This window comes from Eschscholzia californica, unplaced genomic scaffold (assembly GCF_041429995.1).
Source record: "Eschscholzia californica isolate CP2 unplaced genomic scaffold, dmEscCali1.0.p SCAF_5, whole genome shotgun sequence".
In the NCBI taxonomy this organism is placed as follows: Eukaryota; Viridiplantae; Streptophyta; class Magnoliopsida; order Ranunculales; family Papaveraceae; genus Eschscholzia; species Eschscholzia californica.
The window spans coordinates 26,976,190-26,997,478 of record NW_028238472.1 but is presented as its reverse complement, the minus strand read 5'-3'; the positions used below and the strand labels follow the sequence as shown (position 1 = coordinate 26,997,478).

Sequence of the window (21,289 nt, the reverse complement as noted above, 5' to 3'; positions counted from 1 at the left end):
ATCATACCTGTTATTGAGAATTCTCCACAGTTGAGTACCTCAATCTCTGAGCAATCTATTACTGAACCTAGTAACAGAATGACAACAAGGTTGAGAAATGGCATTACCAAACCTAAGAATCTTCCAGACTTCATTTCCCATTTTCCCATTAGACATCCTTTGTCTCAATCATTTCTGACACTTCTCTTGCATCATAAAGAACCTACTACTTTCAAAGAGGCAGCAAAGGACCCTAAATGGATACAAGCTATGGAAGATGAGTTTCAAGCCTTAAAGAGAAATGGTACTTGGTCATTGGTCCCAGCTGATACTTCTATGAACTTGTTAGGCTGCAAGTGGGTTTTTAAAGTGAAGTATAAGTCTGATGGATTAGTGGAAAGGTATAAAGCAAGGTTGGTGGAAAAGGGATACCACCAAAAAGATGGACTAGATTATTCTGAAACATTTAGCCTAGTAGTCAAGGCTGCTACCATTAGAACTGTTCTAATTGTTGCTATTTCTAATAAGTGGGATATTCAACAGTTAGATGTATCAAATGCTTTTTCGCATGGTGTACTTCAAGAATATGTCTATATGACACAACTTCAGGGGTTTATTGATCCCACTTATCCTTCCTATGTCTGCCATTTACATAAAAGCCTCTATGGATTGAAACAAGCTCCAAGAGCTTGGTTTCAGAGATTTGGTTCTTTTTTGCTGACTTTGGGATTCAAAAGAAGTGCTCATGATCATTCTATGTTCATTCAGCTCAAAGAATCATCTATTTTGTTATTACTTCTATATGTTGATGATATCATATTGACTGGAAGCAGCACCTCACTTATGACTTCTTTAGTTACTACATTGAGCAAAGAATTTGCTATGAAGAAGCTAGGTCCTCTCCATTTTTTTGGGCATTGAAGTGTCTAGGGATGCTTCTTCTGCTCTTCTTCTTACTCAGAAGAAATATGCACTGGGTCTCCTAGAGAAAGCTGATTTGCTTGATTCTAAGCCAAGTTGTACTCCTGTCACTGGTGGAAATAGACTTTCGAAAGCTGATGGTACCATTGTTGCTGATCCAACCTTCTACAGAAGTATAATTGGTAGATTACAATACCTAACAATGACAAGGCCTGATTTAGCATATGTTGTGAACTATGCTGCCCAATTCATGCAAGAACTTAGGTCTACCCACCTTCAATTAATGAAGAAAATACTCAGGTATGTAAAAGGAATAATTGATTGTGGAATTTCTATCACTCCAGGAGATGTTTCTAAACTCAGAGGCTACTCTGACTCGGATTGGGCAGGTTGCCCTGATTCAAGAAGGTCAACTAGTGGGTTTTGTGTGGTTCTTGGGCAATCACTTGTTTCTTGGTGTTCTAAGAAACAACCAACTGTGGCCAAATCCTCAACAGAAGCTGAATATAAAGCCTTATCCATCACTGCTGCTGAGCTACTCTGGGTTTCTTACCTTCTGATTGAGCTAAATCAAAGAGTGTATTCTCCTATGATTCTCTATTGTGATAACTTAGGTGCTAAAAACATTGCAGCCAATCCTGTCTGCCATGCTCGAACCAAGCACATAGAAGTGGACTATCACTTTGTTAGAGATTTGGTTACATCTGGTTAACTTGAGGTTCATCATATTCCATCTGAGGATCAACCAACATGCATCCTTACTAAAGGTCTTCCAATGGAGTTGTTTCTCTCTCTAAGGAGCAAGCTGATGGTTCTTCTCGACCCTTCATCTTGAGGGGGCATGATAGTGAAGCTACTATAAGTGTAATTCAAGTGTATAAACATAAGAAGTTTAGAAGTTGAAGATGGTGTCACTGGAGTGTAAACAAAATAAATAAGAATGTCTAAGGAGTGGAGGTGTCTATAGACAAAAGAGTAACAAACTAAAAACAGAATTATAACTAACTTGGTTAGTTATAACAGACTTCTCTCTCTCTCTCTCTTCTCTCTCTATAACCGAATACTCAAAGCTATAAGAGCTGAGTTTAGTTGTAATAATTGACTTGATCTTGATTTTATTTCAATAAGATTCTCTCTCTCTATCTTTTATCAGGGCTAGAGGGTTGTACTTCTATACAACAGTTCCCTACAAACAATTAGCCAAAAATCTAATCCCATGCCATGGAGATTGGAAACTTCCCTTCAAATGAAACAATAAATATGAAAGGTTTTAGAACCATTCTAGTAAAGGCTATAAGTAAAAGCCAATACCAAAATAAAAATCAGTGTTTTTATTTTCGAGTCAATTTTCTCTCTCTCTCTTTGATAAGAGAGTTAAGTCTGGGGTAGGTCTACTTTTGTAGTTTCTTCCATCATTTTTCACCGTTTTATTTTGATGTAGTATTTCACATAATACATAAGAAGAAACATAACCGAATCAAAGCAAAACCAAACAAAACGAAAGCAACATAATTCCTACATCAAAGATAAAGTTTACCACAATAATAAGTTCATCAGTTCATCAGTGAAAACTGACAGATGAATTTCAAGACCTATTGACTCCGGAGTTCATTAGCTGAGTATACATATATGTAGCACAGGCTCTATAGTTTTAACCTTAGGTTTTCATCTGTTTTGGTTTTCCTCTTGAAATATTTTCAAGTTGTTTTGGTGAAACTAGGGTTTGAACATAGTTACTTACTGCCTTCACTTTGTTATAATGATACAAGATACCCCGCTTCTTGAAACTTCTTGTAGTCTGACTTTTGGGGCAATACAATCTAAGCATTCCATATTGAAGTTGTACTAGTATTTCTCCACTCTCTAATAGCCTCAATGTGAACTTTAATCCCTGTAACTCTGAAGACCTTATGATGAACTTTTTAGTCCAAGACTCTTTCACACCATACTCATTCATCATCCATATTTCATAATCGCAACTAAATAAACGTACCAACATCGACAAACATCCATCTTTAACACCCAAATTATTAATAATTGCAAAGTTTACACCAAAATTAGGTCTAGGTAGTTCTCTAAACTTTTCATCTTCGATATTAAACGATATAATCATATCTTTTGATGTTTGAGAAACACAATAATTCCAATGAAGTATTCCATTAAGCAATGCTTGAGAATATCGATATCGGAAACATATATGGTAAGGAATATAATCTAGTTCCCTCCATGACCCACTCCCTATAGTATAAACCTTCACTTCAGACTGAAACTTCTTATTTCTTGAATGAATAGGAGCAATCCTTACTACCTTGTACTCTTTAGTATTAGGATGAAAACCAAAACCCCAAACAATCCTGCGACGACGTAAATTCTTTGGAAATTGAGTAGATGGGTTTGGTAAATCTAAATATTCTTGAGTTCTAGGGTTCCAAAGAACTACAATATTTGGATTGTATCCAACAAAGCAATGCAAACCATTACAAGAACCAATTTCTTGTTTAAAATAACAAATTCTTGGGTTTTTTTGAAATGGGTAGTTTAGTTTGATCATTCGCTTATGATCATCTAATAATAAACAGTAATAGTCACGAGTTAAAATGAGAAGATGATTACTCACAGATGATGAACCAGAAGTTGATGAAGAACGAGGGAGGTAAATATTATCAAGAAACATTTGATCATCAAACAAAGTTTTCCAGGCTTTTGAAACACATTTTAATCTCGGAACGAATTCGATCGGAATGTGTGAAACTATTATACTAGTGATTTCTGGATGGAATTCAGTTAACATGGCTAATAGGGTTAGAGAATTTTGAAAAAAAATGAAAGGAACTTACCCGTAAAGAATTCTTCTTATGGGATAACCGAGAGTTAGTGGTGAAGATATTTTGGAGATCTTTTAGGGTGTTAGTTACCATTTTCTACCGAGAGATTTTACCCGGGATATATCTTTAAGATTCTTCACACCAAAAGCCCATGGATATATGATTAGTCTATAACATAATCATAAGAAATAATATAAGGGCCCAAAATCTGATAAACTCCTATATATAAACATCTCTTTTAATGGGCAATAAACTTGTAATTGAAACCAAAAAATTAAGTTTCCTAATCTTGACAAATTCCACCCACAACCGTAGTACTTCATTAGGTAATTAAAAGGTCAAACTTTTTTTTTTTTTTTTGAATCAAAAAGGTCAAACTTACCAAGTTCAATTTATAACCTAATTAGGTTGATATAATTTTCCAACTTATTCTCTCACTAAAATGTGAACTTTCCTTCTCTTTCTGTCTCACACACCTACATTCCATTTAACTATGTGTTCTCCCTATTTTTTTCATATTATAAATTTATTCTTCTTCTTTTTTTCTTGTAATTTTTTGTTTAAACATATTTTCACCTTGAGATTTTAAAAAGGGCGCGTCTAAAAGCGCCTCCAAAATTTGCTATAGGCGCCTCCTGTGGGTGTTTGACCGAAGTCAATTCCCGACAACTGTAGGCGCCTCCCTACGTACTAACGAGTCCGCGACCCAACACATTGTCCCGGTCCGAAAGTAGTCGGACTGTCCGAAGCCATCCTTTGAGCCACGAATGGGTTAGTCCGGAGTGCCTTCTCTCCTCAAGAAAAAACTACAGCATTTTTCTTCCATTGGTCCAAATAAAAAAACTCCCTAATCAGTCAAAGATCAATAGAAGTTTAGAAACCCTAATTCTTCCAGAATCTCAGAACGGAGAAAACGATAATCAAGCTAGATTTAAAGATTATTGTCAACTTCACAATCACAAATACAAGTTCAGAAATCGATAACAACTTCACAATAACTAATTCTACCAAAACCTCAGAAAAATCAAAGATCAATAGAAATTTAGAAATTAAATTAGAACGTTTAGTTCAAAAACGGATCTGATAGATATTGGAAAAATGATTATTATATCTTTAAGGTCGAGACCCTGAAACCTAGAGAGAGAAAATCAAGAGATAGAAAGATGGCTTCTCACGATCCTCATCTTCATGCCTAGCTCGGATTTTGCATCAAAACCCAACTTCGTTTGATGGAGTTCCTTCAAGGGTTTTGAACACCAAATTAGAGGGATTTCTTGCAAAAATTAGTGAAGAAGAGAAGAAGTTAAACACCTAACAAGGGTTTACACACGAAATTAGTGTGAAGAGAAGGAAGATGTTGCGGTTGCTTTTGGAATCATCTGTACCCTAGGAGAGAAAGAAGAGTTAGGGCAAAGTTGAAAACACACTAAAATGAGGGTTGGGTCAACTGGTCAAGGAGAAGGGGGTGCTTGGAGGCGCCTAACGAAAAAAGCTATGTCCGTACGGATGCGCCTATAGAAACAAGCCCATACAACAATTTAAGGAGGCGCCTATAGACGCACCCTTTTAAAAATTATAATCTAGTTTTTCAGACTCTTCCTAAAATATATTTGATCTCTCTAAAAGTGGTTTTCTTTCATGTAACAAATAAGTTAAAATTATTATTATTATTATTATTATTGTAATTATTATTATTATTATTATTATTATTATTATTATTATTATTATTATTATTATTATTATTATTATTATTATTATTATTATCATTGTTACATCAAGTATTTTAGTTACATTGGTTTTCTTGTATTGGTACATTTTAAAAAACATGTTTCATTCAAATTGTAGATTTGTTATAAGTTGAATTGTCATTTTTCTTATATGAAGTTTTCTAATAATATTGTCATTACGATAATTATATGACATTTGATGAAAACCCTTATAAATTTTTGTTTTGATAGAAAAATATAATTTTTGTTTCTTATCTTCATCTCCCTGTGTATTTTCTTAATTTGGAAATATTTTCAAATGAGTTGCAAAAGGATTGTAAAAATTGCGAAAGAGATGCAAAAATTGTGAAAGAGTTTTTAATCGAACAGAGTACAAATATTTTGGGGGTTTCAACCAAACAAAAAAAAATAAATGCTAGGTTTTTAACCAAACACAATGTGATTGTCTTTTTTAACATAAAAAAAAACTTAATATTGGGTCTTCGATCCAATTTCTTGTAATTCTTATTTGTGTAGAAATGACCCCTTTTTCTAACTTCGCTTTAGGCCTCACAAAGGTTAGGGCCGACCTTGCAACTATTTTATGTGGACAACCATAAAAATTAAGAATGTATATGGACAACAGCTTTTAAGGAGACAACGGTCTACTATTTTTCACTCAAGTCATCCAAGAATTAGAACTTTATTTTAATTCCTTCCTCTTTTTTCCGTAAACCCTAACTTTAGTCTTCTTCAACTACTTCTTCTTCATCACCAACACATTTCTAGAGAGAAAAAAATTTGAGAGACATGCGTTCCGAAGAGTATTCTCAAAAGAAGATGAAAATCCATCTCCTCAAATCCTTCCTTGTATCGTCACTAAGGACTCTTCAAATCCAGCTACCGTTGATCCTCTTCTCTGTGAACGCATCAAAAAATCATTCAATGGTGAAATTAATCAAACCCAATTAATAGAAAAGCTTCTTGAATTGCGTCTAAAATATACCAAACAAGTTGTTGATATATAAGTTATGGATTAAAAACCCCCCATGAAGGAGCAGTTAAAGATGCAGTTTTAGATCTGGAAAAGAATTACTGGTTTTCAATGGAATAAATGACTAAATTTCCAGGGAATTGATTTTAAAAGAGGGTTTGAAGTGTTTGGGTTAATCAAAATTGGGGAGGTTCAATGACAATTGGTGGTTACAGCAAATTGACGAGGCAAAGATTTTAGCTCGGGAACTGAATTGATTCAAGAAGAAAACAAGTTGTTTCTTCGTAGTGTTCTTTCCAAATCCCCAAATTAAATTATTTTGATCGAATTGAGATTGAAAGGGGTGTAGTTAATGTTAGTTTTGTTTGAATTAAATATGATCTTTAGTTTTTATTTTGGAATAAATTGAGCTAAAGTGAGCTTACCTTTTTTGAGTGAAATTTTCGGAGAATACTTTTTTTATCCATAAACAAACAAAATACAATTTAGAAACCTGATGTTGAGAGTGAGATTATGCGAACTCTGGTTCCGCTCTTCTCATTAACATCTGAATTGCTCATCATTAAGTTCCGACTTAGTATACTAAATCCTAACTGGTCATCAAACCCTAAATCTCTTGTGAAGAAATTATAGTGTGTTAGCTATCAAACTTTGACTTGCTCATCACTAACTTTGACTTGTTTGTCCAACATAAATTTGTCTCGGAGCAATTATGGAGAGAGCTCGATTATGGACAACAAGGAACCGGAGCAGTCCAGAATTTGAAGGGAGCAACCAATCGACCAACTCCAGCTGGAGATAATCCAACTACAACAACTAGGGAAGTTTCTTATCCCCTACAATGATAACTATTTTCATCATCCTAGCATATATCTTTGAAGTCCTTATAATTATGAGCACCAATATGGAAATAGTAGAAGATCTAAGAGAGATTGTTCACTCTCTGAACCCAACAATACTCTGAACGTTATCGTTTGACCAACCTAACGACCAAGGAGCAAAACTTATGTAGAGACTACTAGCTTTAATATCACCAACGCATGAGTTAACTCAATTTAGGCAAAGCAACTTAGAGGCCCTAAAAACTGAGACGATGAACACTTTCCTCGTTCAATCAAGTATAAATATTTGAATTATTTTATCATACGACAATGTCTGGCTCGGCTCGAAATTCATAAGCTTGGATTAGAGAAACAACTCTCATTACTGAATAACGGTATTGAATATAAACGGGAGATTCTCTTTAGCTTCCCTTAACGGGAGCATAGGATGAGGATTCTGTTAAGAAAGAATATAAAGTTCTTTAACTCTCTTCTTTTAGAATGGTGTTATGCAGGACAATATAAACTGAAAAAGACGAAACTCTTCAGACAAAGGCCTCATGTCAGAAGTGACGGAGCAAGGACATAAAAAACAGGGAGTGACTCTTACTCATATTGGTTACACTTCTCTAGTTTGCTAATTAGCTCATTACTTCCACTAAAAATCAAACTGAGGGGGGTATACATGCATATATATGACGTTTCGTTGAAAACATTGACAAGTAGGAACGAACCTAAGCATAAGAACACATCGATGAAATGCTTACTTGAATCGTTAAAAACCCTAAACATGAATAGACAGTTGTCTACTACTATAAACTAAACATGCTACATGGTATACTATTAGTAGAGTGCCTGTTAAAAAACTTAAAAGAGTACTTGTACTCAAAACATGGAAGACACAATTCCTTGACGTCACATGAACATACACGCCCTATGTTCGAAATAGACTTGGAATATATTGGATTTACTCTGAGACGACTGAGTATCTATCTATCATACAAACCATGCTGTTATTACATGAGCTGAAAAGTATATGTGAATATTTGCCATGTTAACTCTGCATGATATGAAACAAGTAAATACGTCAATGACATGAATGGAATAACACACTTAACACATGATTTTGTGTTGCTATGTTCAAAGCTATACAATGATTTTCATGTTGTTAGCTAACAATGAATTAACAACTCTTGAAAGACTGGATGACTGCTTTGAAACTGTCTATGGCAGATTCGAAGGATGAAGTTGTTCAACCAGGCGAACTCGAAGAAGAAACTGAAAGTCTCATTTGGAGGACACATCCTACCTCAATCAAAAAATGTTGAATACTTGAAGAGAGTTTCAGCGAAAGGACCCAAAGGTACACATACCTATCAAACTCACTTTGTGAATTTAATAACATATTCTCATTGCAAATGAAGCCCTACTTCGGTGGGCACAAACGACTTTGCTCTGACAAGGTCACAGATTAAGCCCTACTCCGTCAGGCACAGATCCGCCTTTGCTTTAATAAGGCCACATACAAAGGTAGCCCTGGTAGCCAAACAACAACCAGGGACCGAAAGGTAGCTCTGGTAGCGAAAGCAACGACCAGGGGACCTAAATGTAGCCTTGGTAGCGAAAGCAACGATCAAGGGCCCTAATTTAAAAACAGCCCTGCTAGCGAAAGCCACGACCAGGGACAAGACAGCCTCGGTAGCTATGGCGATGACCGAGGGCCCTAAGGAGCAGTCCTAGTTAAACTGAAACTGTACTCGAGTAAAACTGACCCTTTGATGCACCCGAAAAGGTTGCACACCCAAGCGGAGGTATCAAGTAGTAACCGGTAAAACCGGAGTCGATCCAAGGATAGGATGGTGATTTGGATATCGAAGGGTCTTGTCCCTCGGTCTAGGTATCACTAGCTAACTTAGACTAAAAAGGAAAGGAAACAAAGATAAATGGGGGTTTGATCGAATAAGGTGATAAGAGAATAAAGCAAACAAGTAAAATAAACTAAACTAAACAATAAAAGTAAACGGGCGAGAGAGATTCGAGAGAAGAGTCGGAGGAACAAGAGTCGGGAGACGGTAAGACTCGATTCGGGCAACAAATAAGCGAGAGAGGTGTCGAAGTCCGGGAATCCATAATGATAATCCTACGACTACGTATGATCCAATCTAATGTGTCGAAGTATAATCGATGTTCGACTCCTAAAGTAGATGTTTCTAAGTACTACGTATATCCGGAGATCATACCTAGTCAAACAAACACCTAAATCGGTTAATCCCAAGTCATCGAAAGTGTCGTCTAGTCGCCTAATTATGTGAAGTGCATGACAAGACACATGAAAATATGACTTAGACTACGATCGATATCAAATACTTCGTTTCGTCTATTAACTATGCGAAGTGCTTGACAAGACACATGAAAATACGATCAAAACGATAATCGAATCAAATGAACATCAATTCATAATCAAAACATCAAATCATATCAAACATAATCACAAATTCATCACATTTCATCTCATATAATCGACACACTTGATTTAGCTAACATGGTGAATAAGTAATAAATGAAAAGAAGATGATGAGAAATCCCCCTTTTTCGATGTGGCTCGAGGCTAGGTTCGTCGAGAAAAATGAATCTCTAAGTATAGTCGATCTCCCCGTAGCAATTTCCTGGATTTCCCTTTAATAGTGAACTTTGGGTGTCCCCGAGTAAAAATCAGATTCCCCATAGCACTCATTATCATCTTCTCCATCTCAAGAACATCCACCATTAAAGCTTCATCAAGCTTTCTCTCTCTAGATATTTTTCATCCAAAATCAAATCAAATTACATGGGCAGATAGATCAAGACATGGGGAGTAAAAGCCCTAAGGTTTTGAATCAAGAAAGTTGCCGGAACACCACGAAAAATCCGATCAAAGAAAGTTAGGTTTCCGGCAAAAATCAAGATTCCCGGCCAAAGGAAGCTTAGATCCGGCCCATAGATGCTGTCCCGTGCCAAACCGAGCAACCCTATGCTAAACCGAGCTGTGCGAGCAAGTCCCGTGCTATGGACGCGTCCGTGGGAGCTACAGCCCGTGCTGGCAGCTGCTGCACGTTGCTGCTGTGCGTGCTGCTCGTCTGCGCGTGCTGGCCGTGAAGGGTAGCTGCTGTGCAAGCTGTTGTTGGTGCCGGTCGCTGCTGCTGCTCGTGCTCCCGTGCCTTGCCCGTGCTCCCCTTGCTGTCCTGCCCGTGCTCTTGTGGTGCCGGCCAACTTGGCCGGCACCCTCCTTCTCTCTTGCTCTCTCTCTCAAGCTCCTCTTAACTCTCTAAACCCTTGAACTTCCAAACTTGAAACCCTAGATCTCCTCTTTCCCTCCTCTCCTTTCCCAAGCTTGTGTATTGTTAGAATGATGAAGGAAGAAGATGAATAGTGTATTTGACTCACACCCTAGACATAGTCAACCTTGACTTTGACTCAAACTTGAGTCCATTGGGTGCCTCCAAAATCTCTTCCTTATTTCATCTTCTTTGGGCTTGGGTTTTAGACTTCACTTGGAAATCAAGAGGGTGCCTTCTAGAATTATAACCAAAGGAGGGTGCCTTCATAGAATCCTTGTTTTAAGACCGAACCTCGACTTCTTTCTTTCACAACTTCCCCGTCCGAACTCGGAATTGACTTCCGTTTTCACCGTTGGGCTCGTCTTTGACTCCTCTTCTCATATGATTTGCTTGAAGTCTTTTTCTCTCATTTTGGGCACATGAAATTATAGTGATAATTTGCCCCCTTTATTCCGAATTCCATGTTTAGCTCCAAATATGGTACCTAAACAAGAAAAACACATAAAATATTATTGATAACACTCGAAAATGACTAATTAGTCTAAGTTAGGCTCTCCAAATGTGACATTTTCGTGTCACATCACCCTTCACCAAGGTCCTAAGGAGAAGTCCTAGTCAAACTGATCGGCTCAAGCCGGCAAATGAGGTAGCTCCGGTAGCTACGGCTGCGACCCGAGGCCTCGCAAGGAGAAGTCCTAGTTAAACTTAAACTCTTTACTCGAGTAAAACGTGGTCCCTGAGGATCCCCAGGGAGAAGTCCTAGTTAAACTACAACCCTGGCAAAGGTGACCGGGGGTATAAGGAAAAGTCCCCAAAACGTAATCTTGAGTAATTGCCTATCCAGATTAAGACACTCGTTGCGCCTTTGTTCGAGGAAGGTGGGTCGGCATTCGCAGAGTACCTCCTCTATCTTAGGACAATGCGGGTAGGTTTATAGAAGAGGCCTACACGTCTAAATGATTCTACTCAATGAGATCAGCAAGAGAGTCTTGGATACTCGAGGCAAAAGGATTGATTAGTCATTCATTAATGAAATCTATCAACCAAGAGTCATATGTTAGAAAATTAAATCTAAATATATGCGGAAGTACATACCTTCGGCCATTGTTGATTAAGTATAAATTGAAGCAGAAAGATAAATGGAGAATCTTGAAAATCTTCTAACCCCAATCCTCTCCGGAAGTTGTTGTGTTTATGATGGAGAGACACAAGCATTAACATAGGAGGGGTTAGGGACCTTCAGTTATGAAACTACTCCCACTTCTTTTCCATCGAAGAAGGGGGTAATGGGTTGGTTATTGTAACCAACTTTATCTCCCAAATATTCCTAATACCCACGTAAGCAAGCATTTACTGAATTCAATTCAGTAAATTGGTCAAAGCCAAAATAGAGGGAAATTAGGAATGTGGGCCACCCTTAGTCTCTAACAAGAGACGTGTCCAACATTCTCCCTCTTGGCCCACATGCTATACTGCATAAGTACATGGGTGATGGACTGTATGGCCAAACAAACACTTAGATTGGGATATCACTCATTCTTAATTAAAGAACATATCACACGAATCATAGTAGTCACATTCTGATAAGTGAATGCTTCCTTCCATGTATTAGAATGCATTATGTTCTCTAACTAAGCACTTGATGAGCATAACTTCCGAATGAGTAATTTCTGACAAAATTACTCAGGTCCTCCTTTAATATCACAGTAGATATAAGATGGTTATTCTTTATGTGCACGAATAAAACTATTTATTAAAAATAACCAAACTCCTTAAATAGTCAAAGAAAGTACATGTCAAGCATTACATAAGTTAGCAAAGACCCATACGCTCCACATGATCTAAGAACACTTGTGCTGGCAACGCCTTAGTCATGGTATCTGCAATCATTAACTTAGTACTGATATGCTCAATGGCCACTACATGTTCCTTAACTTTATCTCTGACAAGAAGGTACTTTATGTCGATATGCTTACTTCTGCTTCCACTCTTATTGTTTTTAGAGAAGAAAGTTGCAGCAGAATTATCACAAAGGATCTTTAATGGTCTCTCTATAGTATCGATAATTTTGAGACCCGAAACAAAGTTTCTCAACCATATTGCTTGTGTCGTTGCTTCATAACATGCAATGAACTCTGCCTCCATAGTAGATGTTGCGAGGATGGTCTGTTTGGTACTTCTCCAAGATATAGCTCCTCCAGCAAGAAGAAAGATACATCCCGAAGTAGATTTTCTTGAATCCACGCATCCGCAAAATCTGAATCTGAATATCCAACCAGCTCCAGATGGTCAGTATATCCGTATGTCAGTCTGTAGTCCTTAGTTCCTTGCAGATATCTCATAACTCGTTTCACAGCCTTCCAATGTTCTTTCCCGGGATTGCTTTGGTATCTTCCTGGCAGTCCCACCACGAAAGCAAGATCAGGTCTTGTGTGCGACCGGTGCATATAAAAGGCTGCCTACTACTGATGCATATGGAATGTTTTTCATCTCCCCCTGTTCTAATGCATTCTGTGGACATTGACTTTGAGTCAATTTTTCTCCTTTAGCGATTGGCGCTACAAGTGATGCACAGTTATGTATCCCGAATCTTTCCAAAATTCTTTCGATGTAGGCTTTCTGAGATAATCCTAAGGATCTTTAGATCTATCTCTGTGAATCTCTATGCCTATGACATAAGAGGCTTCACCTAAATCCTTCATCTCAAAATTCGGAGAAAGAAATTCCTTAGTCTCATCTAGCAATCCCAAATCACTAGTTGCAAGTAAAATATCACCTACATATAGGACTAAAAATATGTATTTGCTCCCACTGACCTTAAGGTATATACATTGATCGACAATGTTTTCTGTAAAACCAAAAGAGGTTATAACATTGTGAAACTTTAAATACCATTGGCGGGATGCCTGTTTTTGTCCATAAATAGATCTCCTGAGCTTGCAAACTAAATGGTGATCGTTTTCGTCACGAAAACCCTTGGGTTGAACCATGTATACCTCTTCTGCCAAATGTCCATTAAGAAATGTTGTCTTAACGTCCATTTGGCGTAGCTCTAGATCGAAATGAGCTACTAAAGCCATAATAATCCGCAATGAATCCTTCTTAGAAACCGGAGAGAAGGTTTCGTGGTAGTCTATGCCTTCCTTCTGAGTGTAACCTTTAGCTACAAGTCTAGCTTTATATCGTTCAACGTTTCCGGAAGAGTCTCTTTTGGTTTTATAAATCCATTTGCAGCCAATGACTTTAGACCCTTTCGGTAACTCAACGAGTTCCCAAACTTGATTTTTAGCCATAGATTCCATCTCTTCCTTTATGACATCATACCAAAGTGCAGATTTTTCTCCATTTATGGCTTCTGAAAATGAATTTGGGTCACGTTTAGGACCAATGTCAAAATCAGACTCTTGTAGATATACCAGATAATCGCTAGAAATGGCTGGTTTTCTTGTTCTCACCTTAGAACCACATCTTCATGCTCAATTTGTGGAACAGGTTCTTGTGGGATTTGTTCTTCATGAACTGGTTGCTCTGAAGTTGGTTGTTGTGCAATTATGTCAGGTTGTCTTCTTTGCACAATGACCAAATCTCTAGTATCCACAGGCAACTCAGGTTCCTCTCGTGTTTCCTCAAATTCTATCCGTCGAGGAAAATCACCCCCACTTGAATCAAAATCCTCAAAGAACTTTGCATTTCTAGCCTCAACTATTCTTTGGGAATGTGAAGGACAATAAAATCTAAATCCCTTAGAGTTAACTGCATAGCCAATGAAATACCCACTGGTTGTCCTTGGATCTAACTTCTTTATGTGAGGATTGTAAATTCTCACTTCTGCAGGACAACCCCATATGTGTAAATGACTTAAACTCGGTTTCCATCCGTTCCATAATTCAAATGGTGTCTTAGGAACGGCCTTCGATGGAACTCTGTTTAAGATGTACACTGCGGTTTTCAAGGCTTCACTCCATAAGGATAAAGGAAGATTAGTGTTACTAATCATGTTCCTCACCATGTCCATAAGAGTTCGGTTCATCCTTTCGGCTACACCATTTTGTTGTGGTGTGCCAGGCATTGTATATTGAGCAAAAATGCCTTCTTCCTCAAGAAACTTAGCAAATGGACCAGGCATCTGACCATTTTCTGTGTACCTTCCATAGTACTCCCCGCCTCTATCAGACCTTACAATCTTTATTTTCATATCCTTTTGTTTCTCTACTTCTGCTTTAAAACTTTTGAAAGCATCAAAAGCTTCAGCCTTATCAAACAGAAGATAAAGGTACATGAATCTGTATGGTCGTCAATGAAGGAGATAAAATATCTCTGACCGTTGAGACATGGGGTAGGAAAAGGTCCACATATGTCAGTGTGTATGATCTCGAGGATCTGAGAGCTCCTTTTGGCACCCTTAGAGGTCTTGTTTGTCCCTTTATGCAGTCCACACAAGTACCAAAATCAGTAAAATCAAGAGTTTTTAAAACTCCATCTTTCACTAATCTCTTTACACGCTCAATGGAGATATGACCTAATCTCCTGTGCCATAAAGTAGAGGAGTTCTCATCGATCCTATTACATTTAATACCAACATCTGCATGCATATTTAAGTAATTATGCTCGAAAGTGGGGTCTAGATCAATTTTGTACAAACCATCAATTAAAGGTCCACCACCAACAGAAAAAATATTTTTCAAAATACGAAAACATGGTTTCTTAAATAAAAATTCATAATCAACATCCACAAGTTTTGAAACAGAATTCAAGTTTCTAGAAAAGGATGAAACATAGAAAACATTGTTTAAATCTAACACAAAGCCAGTTTTCAAAATTAATCTAAAAGTCCCCACAACTTCGACTTGAGACCGCATCCGGTTTCCAGAATAGATGCCAACCTCATTTCCTTTCGGCTTTCTTAGGTCCAGAAAGCCCTGCATGGTATTAACAATATGAATCGTAGAACTAGAGTCAATCCACCAAGTATTAGTTGGGGCATCAACAAAGAACGATTCATGACATACACAAGATATGAGATTACCTTTCTTCTCGAGCCAGTTCTTATACTCGAGGCAATCTATCTTTTCGTGTCTAGCCTTTCTGCAGAAGAAACATTTCACCCGTTTGCCATGATGCTTTAATGGCATAGTTTCTTTGTTCTGCACATTCTTGACCCGTTTGCCCTTCTTGGTACTTCCTTTAGCATGAGAAACAAAATGGACACTTTCAAGTTTCTCATGTTTCATCCTCTCTTCCTCTTGAACACACATGGTCAGAAGTTCATTGATTGACCAATTTTCCTTATGTGTGTTGTAGGAGATTTTGAAAGGCCCATATTCCTTAGGAAGAGAGTTAAGTACCAAATGAACTAAAAATGACTAAGGAATCTCAACTTTAAGGGGTTTCAGCTGAGCAGCAATGTCTCTCATCCCCATAATGTGCTCACGCACTCCTTTAGAATAGTCAAAAGTTTTGTCTGAAAGTCTCTTCATTAGGGTGCTGGCTTGTGCCTTATCTGAGCGAACAAATTGTTCCTCAACCGCTTTGTGAAAGTCTTTTGCGTGAGGGCAATCAAGTATTGAACCCCGAATACTCTTATTCACGCGGGACTTAATGAGCATCAAACTTAGGCGATTAGATCGCTCCCACCGCTCATAGTCCAACCTTTCCTAAGGCGTACTTGATTCTGTGGGGACGGGTGGTGCATCCACACGAAACGCCAAATCCAAGTCCATACACCATAAAGTGAAGAGAACACTGTCTTTCCAATCCGAAAAATTATCACCACATAAAAAGGGATACGAGAAGTATCATTCAAAAAAGCAGTAGAGATACCTGCAAAAACAAATATTCAAGCTATGAAATATGTAACTTTATTCTAAATCAACCAATGTCAATTTAGTAGTAAATTCTAACCTTCCTGTGGGCAGAGGCTACAACCGCATAAGAATTTACTATACTTTATTAATAAGACTAGTACTAATAAAATATCAAATCCGTAAAATTTTCATACCTGTGGGCATAGAAAATTCACATTTAATATTTTATTGCACTATCCTATTCCAATATAATTTTACAAAATAATTATCAACCTGTGGGGCAAAATAATTATTTATAAAAATTATATTGCAATTGGAAACGTCATTTCAACTTGATGCGATTAAAAGAAAAAAAATTAATTATCGCACATCTACATGTTTTAAGATGCTGTGGCTACTCTATAAAACATGCAATGTCCAAAATAAATGACAATGTTTCCATATTTATGAACAATCCCTCATGCAGTTTGACATACACTTATATCACGTTTTCAAATAAATAAGTGACATGTCAAAGTGCCAACCATAAATAATTAGTGTAACCTTCATATCAAAATGCACTTGTAAGCTTGTCATTATGTTCATGTCATTTGGCATACATTAATATCATGTCTATATATATGAATATATGACATATCAAATGATCGTAATAATTGCATACAACTATGGTGATAATAACATATACACCATTTACTTTTAGTTGTACATTATTCATAATATGTATCTCTTGATATATAATGATCAATAAGATCCTAAATCTATTATATTAATGGTTTCTGAAAATAAACTATAAATGGCATCACAGTGAAACAACAGAGATGACATGAATTAAATTCGACAAACCATATAACAAAATTGAACAAATTATATAACATGATCCTAATGTGTCAAGGAGAATTGCCAAATGGACAGGTAGCATATTTTATTGTTTATCACAATTGAGACTTCTCTCTGTAGATATGATTTAGAGAGAGAATCAACTATTACTTAGGGAGTTAAGGGTCCCATTACTTCACAAAGAATTAGTTTCTGTTGAATCGCTATGTTACCGTAATATCTATGGTCCAACCGTCCAGAGATAATAAAATAAGATAAATAACAATAATTTTGTTACTCAATCCTAATCGATTGGAGATTGTTTGAAATACACATAATTATCCCTTGATTTTAGTAACTCTAACTCAAGTAATTCACATACAGTAAAAGATCATAGATCAGGAAAGTTTACATTCTTAAATAAGAAGTCGAATAAGATTTAGTTTTTCAAAACATGAAACAAATCTTTTTAATACGGAAGATCCAAATCGGTTTTGTTTCTCAATATAGTTTTGAAAACTTGCTTTTACCGAGTCAAACAAATTGAACACATAAAATCCAACCGAATTTTCTTTAAAGATAAAATTTAAACAGAAATTTTGGGTTGAAAATCTATATTAATATTTACCTAATAAGTAGGAACCAAAATTATTTCCTAATAGCTCTCTTTACTTAGTCAAAGGATATTGCTATCTAATTCTCGATTAATTTAATAACAGTAAAGAGATATTTATTCAGTGAGGAATTAAGTGTGTTTTGGTTTACAAAATATAATCCAACAATATTATTTCTTTATATCTAAACTTAAATGATAAATCAAGATCTTAGGTTTAGATATCATAATAATTTTAATACTAATCAGTAGGGCCAAAGGGTGGCTCTGATACCAAATGTTAGAAAGTTAAATCTAAATATATGCGGAAGTACATATTTTCGGCCATTGTTGATTAAGTATAAATTGAAGCAGAAAGATAAATGGAGAATCCTGAAAATCTTCTAACCCCAATCCTCTCCGTAAGTTGTTGTGTTTATGATGGAGAGACACAAGCACTAATATAGGAGGGGTTAGGGACCTTCAGTTATGAAACTACTCCCACTTCTTTTCCATCGAAGAAAGGGGTAGTGGGTTGGTTATTGTAACCAACTTTATCTCCCAAATATTCCAAATACCCACGTAAGCAAGCATTTACTGAATTCAAATCAGTAAATTGGTCAAAGCCAAAATAGAGGGAAATTAGGAATGTGGGCCACCCTTAGTCTCTAACAAGAGACGTGTCCAACATCATAAGGTATGATCAGTGAAGTAGTTCACTCACCCGGAACGACGGAGTCAAAGGGTAGGGCCTTCGTCCGCTTTACTCTGAAGAACTGGGATCTTGGAATCACTTATTCAATCGGGGACGATTTTTATTGAATAATGTGGAAAAACTAAGTTTTTCAAAACGATAACGAGTTTTAAAACTTTGCCATTTCTTTTATGTAGTTTTATGATGACACAAAGAAACGAGTTCAACTTTAAATCACACCTAATGGAGGTGTTGATCCACTTCCTAGAATGGAAGAATGAATCCGAGAATAGTTCTCAGATTCAAAAGGAAGGTCACTGGAATACCCAAACCCAATGTTGACTCATAAAAGAGAAGGTCAAAAGCCATTTGCAAGCAATCGTATAACATTCTCTTTGGAAGAGTAATGGATGCTAGCATAACCATTAAGACAAACTGAGGAAGAAATTCCTAGAGAAGTCATAAATGGAGAGGTACGAGATCTCCAAGGCAATCTGAAAGTCACCCTAAGGGAAGACAACAGAATACATCTATCACCCAATTCAATATCGACTCAACAAAGATAGATAAAGACCTTAGATGAGTCACTCAGGTTGTTACGAACAAACGGAGCAGAACATACGGGAATATCCAGTGAGATTTGGTACAAAGAATCTAGAAAGAGCTCTTGAGATTCAAAAGGGCAAAGGATCAGTCAAGTGAGACAAACATTTTATCAAAGAAAAGCAGTTGTCGAGTACATGATCAAGAGTATTCCTCATTACCTGGAGGACAAAAGGAATGGAATTATGAATTCCGGTTCCGTATCCTTGTTAACAAAGTTAAAAACAAGTATCGTAAAATTCCTTCATCAGGTATTTTAAACCGGATGTGCGGCTCGGTAAAGCTCAAGGAAGTCACATACTTGATTAAAAGAAGTAAAGATCCAAGAGGGAGCAGAAGCAGTAATGCTAAGGATGCTGAAAGGGATCGAAGTCTTCACCTAGACACTAATCTAGCTTAGAACATTTTGTTCTTCTAGAAACATCTGATGTTTTAAACCAGTGATAAATTAACTGAAGGTTAACATCGATAATGGCTAAAATCAAGAGATTCAAACTCATCAACTTCAGCATTGTCGATTTGGTCTTAAGGAGTAATTGACGAAGTCACCCTTTCAAAAGGGCATAAGACTGGTAACCTATTAGGACTCATACAGTATTATGCAGACTTATAAGTTTACTTGCAGAAGCTAACGAGAGCTACTTCAATATGTACTCTGACAACTTCAGAACGTTTGAATAGATGTTGGTGGTCGGCCAAAGAGAATCTAAGGTATGTTACTGACCTTATTACTCCTTCATCTTCTAACTCTGTTTTGCAGATAAACAATTGGATCCCTCCTCCGATGGGAAAAATCAAAGTAAACTTTGATGGATCTTATAGAGGAAATCAAGCATCATGTGCGGCCTTAGCCAGAAACAGTGAAGGGACGATGATTGGTATAAAAAAATGGAGTCTGGAACCAAGCTCGGCTCTTCATGCGGAGATGAAGGGATTCGAATGTGGAATGGAGCTGAGACAAGATCTAGGGTTGCAAGACTTTATATTAGAGGGAGATTTCAGGGTATTGATTGACCTAATCTCAACGGCTGATATCGATCCCCCGTGGAGACTTATAAGAGAGATCGACGGTTTAAGAGTGAGGGCTAATAGACAACAGGTGTCTCTTAGTTATTGCCCGAGATTCCAGAATCAGGATGCACATCTTCTGGCGATTTCGGTTCACCCCCCTCAACCTTAAAGTTTATTATTTAATACCTTTAGCTGGTAACTATGTTATGTTTTGCTCCCAAAGCTAACTTGTTGGTTGTATTTTCATTTGGGGCTTTCCGATGTAACATTACTGTTTGGTTAGTAAGGTTTTTACTCAAAAAAAAAAAAAAAACTTCAGAACGTTTGGAAGGCTCAAACAAAGTACACACTGAAGCAATGAATCACTTTGACAAGAAAGATTAAGCCATCCGATTAGATTGGAGTGGTGAAAACTTGAGTCAAACACTTGATAATCATCAAAGGAGTTAAGAAACAGTTTCTAACTCTGCTCCATGGAACACATCCGACGGATGGTGGTTTCAGTGGGAGTAATCGAACATTGCTATGCATGATTCGATCAAAGATGGGTTAAAGCCAGTCCTCCGAATACTTTGCGATATATTCTAGAAACGATTGTTTCCACAAATTTACCAAAAATCCGTCTAAAAGTTAAATCTTGTGTAAAAGTGTTTTACGAGCGTTACAAGACTAGCTAATATCTGACGCAATTTCTTTTTGAAAGAAATTAGGGCTTCTTCCACAACCAATCAAGAGAACAAAGTGTTTGTTGCTCATGATAGTATTCTTCTAGTAATTAGCACACCTAGTAGTCTGGGAGAAAAGTACTAATTATTACAAGAATAAGTGGGAGAAAAGTACAAGTCGATTTAATTCGATCATGAAAAAAATCATGAAGAGTCATGAAGAACAATCATGAAACTTGTACAAGAGGATTAAATTCGACCAAGAGCAACAAACTGCGGCTCCTCGGAAAAGGAAAGGTTAAAGATATGATCTTATAAACCTATCGCACAAAAGCGAATGTCATTCGCAGGAGAACTCTCAAAGAAAGTGAAAGTGTCTCTAAAGGAATATCTCAAAGTAGTTGAGAAAATTCCAAATTGTTGTTCAAAAGCCCTAAAAGGTCAAAAATAAAATTTCAGAGACTCAGAAAATAAAGGTTATTTCTGAAGAGATAAAAGACCTGCGCAGAAACGGAAACTGACTCTAGATTTTGGCTAGAAG

General features: G+C 36.9%; 1 protein-coding gene and 1 long non-coding RNA gene across 3 annotated transcripts in view; both read right to left on the bottom strand.

The window, feature by feature from the left end:
- Positions 1–2,557: 2,557 nt before the first annotated feature.
- Positions 2,558–3,691, bottom strand: LOC147538045 (F-box protein At3g07870-like). The gene has a single exon (XM_086642935.1). It carries the CDS (start codon positions 3,689–3,691, stop codon positions 2,558–2,560), a length of 1,134 nt encoding a protein of 377 aa, XP_086499061.1.
- Positions 3,692–9,681: 5,990 nt separating this feature from the next.
- Positions 9,682–21,289, bottom strand: part of LOC147538044 (uncharacterized) — a 66,061-nt gene continuing 54,453 nt past the window's right edge. For both annotated transcript variants that reach the window (XR_015225209.1, XR_015225208.1), the window contains one exon: positions 9,682–11,104. This is a non-coding gene — a long non-coding RNA (uncharacterized LOC147538044). The remainder of the gene's footprint in view (positions 11,105–21,289) is intronic.

Excerpts from the sequence above, each read along its gene's own strand:
- LOC147538045 (XM_086642935.1), bottom strand. The coding sequence starts at position 3,691 with ATGTTAACTGAATTCCATCCAGAAATCACTAGTATAATAGTTTCACAC.